This window comes from Podarcis bocagei, assembly GCF_964188305.1.
Source record: "Podarcis bocagei genome assembly, chromosome: 10".
Taxonomy (NCBI): Eukaryota; Metazoa; Chordata; class Lepidosauria; order Squamata; family Lacertidae; genus Podarcis; species Podarcis bocagei.
Genome location: NC_138135.1, coordinates 24,752,197 through 24,758,546, shown reverse-complemented (window position 1 = coordinate 24,758,546; position 6,350 = coordinate 24,752,197). Strand labels below are relative to the sequence as shown.

At 43.2% G+C, this 6,350-nt stretch overlaps 1 protein-coding gene across 3 annotated transcripts in view; it reads left to right on the top strand.

The window, feature by feature from the left end:
• AGK (acylglycerol kinase) overlaps nt 1-6,350 on the top strand; it is a 40,135-nt gene that overhangs the window by 1,637 nt on the left and 32,148 nt on the right. For 2 of the 3 annotated variants that reach the window (XM_081212060.1, XM_081212061.1), the window contains exon 2: nt 155-332. In XM_081212060.1, coding sequence (XP_081068186.1) covers nt 155-332 — 178 coding nt within the window. Of the gene's footprint in view, nt 1-154; nt 333-6,350 lie in introns of those variants that run through there. The other variant, XM_081212062.1, reaches the window with a different exon arrangement.

Sequence of the window (6,350 nt, the reverse complement as noted above, 5' to 3'; positions counted from 1 at the left end):
AGCATCAAGTTAAACTGAGGGAGGCATTTTTCTCATCCTTTAATATTTCCTGCCAGTATTTTATTAACAGGAAAGAAATAGATGTTTAGTGAACGTTGCAACCATTTCCTTGTCTCAGGTGATATTCATCTTTTATTTACGGTTTACCACACAGATGCTCTTCCATGCTGTTTCTTTGCATCGGAGTCCCCTGTAAGGTCTGCTGCAGAGTAAAACATAAACATGGCCAAGGTTATCAAAATGTTTCACACGCTCAGAAATCACTGGAAGAAGACCACTGCTGGGGCCTGCCTGCTCACCTGGGGAGGAAACTGGCTGTATGGAAAACACTGGTAATTATTTCATTGGATTGGATCCAAGCTAAGGCAGTTTAACTTGAGTTCTGTTGTTTTCAAGGGGAACTAAATTCAACTACCTGGATTGAACGCTTAATCTTTAAAATAATATCGGAATTTTTGGAAGAGTTTGGGTTTGTTCTTTGTTGGTTTTTTCCTAAACTAGAGTCCAGGGCAAAATATAAGTGACACATATATACTGTTCTCCTGATTATTTTTGCTTTGCCTTACCATAGCCTTGGAAAGCTCTGAATTTAATTGGAGCAGTGACACAAGGTAGGGGTGCTTAGCCTTTCCAGTTATGGGCTGCTTTCCTGATCAAAAACACTTCCAGACAGTTTTTCTTCCAGTGGTGGGGATGGTACATTGAATGTCCCTTGTGTGAAGAGATCAGGGGAAATTTTGGTTTGCAAATGGGTTAAGCACCCCTGTGCCTCTTATTTGATAAAATGTGAATTTTCTTGCTACTGCAGTGTACTAAAAACAAAGACCATTGGGAGGCACTCCACAAGTTTGCAATTTTAAGGAAGAGGAAATTTATATGTGCATAAATTTGAAAATTAGTTGTAAAATAGTTTTAGCACTTGATCAGCGGGGGGGCTACAGACTGGTTTTGTGCATCTATAAGTTGTGAGATACACAATTATTTCATATTCATTTCTTTGGTACTGATATGGCAAATTGCTATAATGAAATTGATAGATGTGTTTTAGATTAAATGAAACTGTCATGGACAGGATTGAACAGTTTCCCCCTGGATGCTTTAACGGCATAATTTTTTCAGGTTTGCAAATAATAATAAAAACAAAAGCTCAGACAGTTTAATGACACACTTTTTATCGGCTGCTAAACATGCTATGGTATGTAAGTCTACAACATAATGTGTTTTAAAATGCTACTAAGTGGTTCTGCTGGTTTGCGTCAAACTTGCAGTGGTATTTTACTATGATATTAGATAATAAGGGGTTGGTTCACACAAAACTCTAAACCATGGTTTAGTATAAGGGTTGTCAACCATTTTAGAACTGTGGGCCCATTTGGATTTTTTAGGGAGTTTTATGGGTGTTACGCAGGTGGCGCTGTGGTCTAAACCGCAGAGCCTAGGGCTTACTGATCAGAAGGTCGGCAGTTCGAATCCCCGCGACGGGGTGAGCTCCCGTTGCTCGGTCCCTGCTCCTGCCAAACTAGCAGTTCGAAAGCACGTCAAAGTGCAAGTAGATAAATAGGTACCTCTCAGGCGGGAAGGTAAACAGCGTTTCCGTGCGCTGCTCTGGTTCGCCAGAAGCGGCTTACTCATGCTGGCCACATGACCTGGAACCTGTACGCCGGCTCCCTCAGCCAATAAAGCGAGATGAGTGCTGCAACCCCAGAGTCGTCAGCGACTGGACCTAATGGTCAGGGGCCCCTTTTCCTTTACTTTGGGTGTCACCACCTCTCATAACTTCTCTCCCCTCGACTGGATCGGGGCCACCCCACTCCCTGGAGAAACAGAGAGAGAAAGCATTCGGACATACTTCACTTTTCCAAAGGATCTCGTTCCAGTGGAATTAATCAGCTTTTAAAAGCATGTAGAGCTGAAAGAGAAAGTGAAGAAGAGCATCAGTTACCTAACTTTGCCTTCAGTTCCAAGGGAGCAAAAACTCGCCATCCTAACCACTGCATGGTCACTGCATGACCAATGGAAGAAAGCGAGGAGGGGGAGGCTGAGGTGTTGCATGAAGCCCATCATGGCAGCCCCGGGCATAAACTATGTTGGCCTCAGCTGATCTCTCCAATCTCCCTGCATTGAACTACAGTGGTGCCTCGGGTTAAGTACTTAATTCGTTCCGGAGGTCCGTTCTTAACCTGAAACTATTCTTAACCTAAAGCACCACTTTAGCTAATGGGGCCTCCCGCTGCTGCCACCACGCCGCTAGAACACTATTTCTGTTCTTATCCTGAAGCAAAGTTCTTAACCTGAAGCATTATTTCTGGGTTAGTGGAGTCTGTAACCTGAAGCGTATGTAACCTGAGGTACCACTGAAATCTGAATGGGGCCTCCAAAACGCTTTTGACTGATTGTGCTTGGAAGCCTCTCTGGGATCAAGAACTCTGGTATTGCAGCTTTTCCAATCACAGGGAGGCTTAATGTAATCTCTTAGAAGCTCCATTTGGACCCTGCCACTCAATGAGGAAGACTGGGATGGATCAGGTAGGAAATGGGGTATTGGTGCTGGGAATGGCTTTTGCTGCCTGCCCTGTTCCCCAAAACACACAGTTTATGCCCTTATCACACACCCAAACCCTACTGAAATCAACCAAGCCAAACCACTTCAGGTTCAAACATACACTGGAAAAAATGCAGTAAGGAAATATGAATACTTTACATCTAGGTGAAAGGCAGATGCTCACAAAGAGGGGGGAAAGCGAAAAGAGAGAGACAAAGAAGATTTGGTTTCTTAAGTCTTCCATGTAGATTCTGGCAGGACTCGCTGTAGAAGAGATTGGAAAACAGGAGGACTTAATTGGCACCAGTTTCTTGAAAAGTGATCAAACAACAGAGCACATGTGGTTTGCAAGTCAACAGTGGTTTAAATTAATTTGGCTATATTTGCATTTCCCTGAAACTATATTAAATGTGCGAACAGGGATTAAAATTAAAGCTTCTTGCTACACGTTTTTAGAAATGGGTACAGTGGTTTAGGACCTTACGATGAATATTTCTTCCAGAGAAAACAGAAATGGGAACAGTAATTGGAAAGGAATTTCTTGCATTTTCTTGTAATAATACTTACGCTCCTAACTTTCTGAATGAAATAAGGTGGTTGCTGCTTTTACAAACTGAAATGAACCAAGAAAACACACCCAGCCACCCACACTATACATGTTAATGAGCTGGGACCCTCCTCACCCATTGGACAAAAAATTGCCCTGTCTTTGTCTAGGAATGCAGGGAGAGACAGAGGAAAAAGCGGAGGTTTAAGCAAGGTTTGGGTAGAGTGAGAAGGTAGTTGAGAGAGGCTTTTGACTTTGTGTTGTACCCAAACTCCACTATTTCTCCTTGTTAAACATTTTTTTCTTTTCTGTTTAAAGACCCCCCAATGTTCATCCATTCCTGGGGTATTCCGACCTTTCCCATTACCTTGCCACTACTTTTCCCCTTTCATAATAATAATAATAATAATACTAATTTATTATTATTATTTATACCCCGCCCATCTGGCTGGGTTTCCCCAGCCACTCTGGGCGACTTCCAACAAAATATTAAAATACAATAGTTCTGGCTTCCATGTCACAGGCTTTTTTTTTTACCTTATTCAACTTACCTTTTTTTGTTCCCCTACCCCACCCAGACTTTATGCAAATCCAGGATTGTGATGCAGCGCACCCAGTCTTTCCAGTGGGGTGCTGCACGATGATGGCCTAGTGCAAATATAATACAGAGAGAAATGTAGAACCGTACATCTGAAATATTAAGCTTTTTGAATCTTGCTCAACAAGGTAGAGTAGACTATATGTACATAGCCTAGCAACTGTGATTTGGTCGTTGCTGATACTGGAGGCTGAATTACTATGCTTGAGGCACTCTTGACTAGACTTATATAGTGTCCTTTTATAGCAGATTAAAGGTTTAGTGAAATCTTGTCCTTTTTTCCTGACATAGTTGGAGCTTCTGATGCAAAGGGTGCTGCTTTAGCTCAACATTGCTTCAGATTAGCCTTTGACTTCCTGGAATTAGCTGTCTCAGGCATTGCTTGTTCATTTGCCACTGAGGAGGACTTCTTCTGGGGGGAGTGCAGAGATCTGGTGCCAAAACCGGCTCCAATTAGCTCTTACTTATTCTTGAATAGCAAAACCCTGGGCTTTGGCTGTGGAATTTGAAGGTCTTATTATTTTGAGCAGCATTACAGGCATACGGTGCCTGCTGTCTTATACAATTCAAAAATGAAAATTCCTGGAGCTGCTATTTGCCCCATGATACCTGCAAGTTTCCCTCATGGGGCAAATAGCAGCTTCACTGGGGAGAGGATTTTAATGGAGGACTACGGTCTGATGCAAAAGGGTTACATCCCAGTGCCGTGATCCCAGTCTTCTTTGGCCCCCCTCTGGGTGACGTCTGATTGTTTTTTTAAATCACAGGAGATGCTCAGCATGGGTCTCCTGAATCGCATACAGTAGTGGCGCACTTTTCTAAATAAAAATTGAAGGCACACTGGAGGAATCGCAGGCATTCAAAGTGAGGCAACCAGTGCATCACAGCACCAAGTATGACTGAATTATTCCTCATGCAGCAGTACAACAGAATTGCTTGACCTGACAGGTGACTGATTGGAAAGTGGCAGGAACCTTTACTTTTATAAGCACACCCTAGTTTATAGTTTGGGAATTGCCAAATTAAAAGAGTGTCTGTGACGATGCTTTTGCAATCCCTTAGTAATACTGGGCAGCAGTTTGCTAAAGACAGCCTACTAGTCACAGGAAAAATGCATGCTGTTCTAGTGTATCTGCATCTAGGTTGGACAACAAAAATGTACCATGCATTTGATTATGTATTGATTATGCTGTAGAAAATGCTGTCACAGCATCAGGGGTCCCAAAGAAAGGCATCCTGATTGCCTTGGGATTCAGGCATGTTTGTAATAATTGGTTGATGTTTTGCTGGATGGCATGTATATTGAGAAGGGACGCGGGTGATGCTGTGGGTTAAACCACAGAGCCTAGGACTTGCCGATCAGAAGGTCGGCGGTTCGAATCCCCGGATGGGGTGAGCTCCCGTTGCTCGGTCCCTGCTCCTGCCAACCTAGTAGTTTGAAAGCACATCAAAGTGCAAATAGATAAATATGTACCACTCTGGCAGGAAGGTAAACAGCGTTTCCATGCGCTGCTCTGCTTTGCGAGACACGGCTTAGTCATGCTGGCCACATGACCTGCCAGCTCCCTCGGCCAATAGAGCGAGATGAGCGCCACAACCCCTGAGTCGGTCACGACTGGACCTAATGGTCAGGGGTCCCTTTACCTTTATTTATATTGAGGGTGGGACAATCTAGAACATCTGGAATCTAGAAATTGCCAGGAAATCCAATCTACAGAGAAAATTTCTCTCTCTCTCTCTCTCTCTCACACACACACACACACACAGAGAGAGAGAGAGAGAGCGCGTAAATGTAATCAAGAAACCACCCTACATGCAGATTTACTGGCATAATAGTGATAATGAGCTGACTTTTTACTTTGGAATAATCTAGCATCATTGTTGATGGGTGATTGCCTGATAAAGGGCAATTGCCTGCTATAAAGGAATGTGCCTAAGTGGGACTGAAACCACCTATTTCTGTGTGCACAGTCTCGGAGACTGGCTAGTAACCTTCTAGTAGCCATTAGATTTCAGGACTCAGAGTTGGGGTCAGCAATGCCTATTTTTATGCTTGCTTCTGTACCCTTTAATACCTGCCTGAGTCCTACATTTCTAAATAAAAGCAGTTGTGTGGTGGCACCAAAGGTCTCTTACTCAGAGGATACTTGCCATGTTTAGGCTGCCTTGGACGTCCAACCATTTGGGGGAAGGAATGGCTTGAAACAATAGACTTGTGAACCAGCTTTTCTGTTTCTGATCACCCACAGCCTCTGCTATTTGTTCTTCTGTCCAGTGCACAGCAGAGTGTGGCTGTTTCATTTGGAATCACACTGGATTTTAAAAGGTTTAGGCACCATTCATCTTACAAAGGGGCCAACTCTTTATTAAGCGTTGGGCAGCTTTAGGTTCCACCGAAAAATATGCCCAGAAGAAGTCTAGTGAAGTATTTCTTTTTCTGCTCTGCCTTGGTGATCGTGGTCTATCCTGGGCAGCTGAAAGAGGAATTGGATCTGTATTGATTCTGGTTTGGTTACCTAAGTAAACAGAGGAATCATCCTGATTTATCTCTGCCAATTTTACCGGCTCACCAAGCCTGCCTAGTTATTTGGAAAATAATTGTGAAATTGGATAGCAGAGAAGCAGCATTTCATTAGCTGGAAATAGCTGAGCTTTGAATTTGT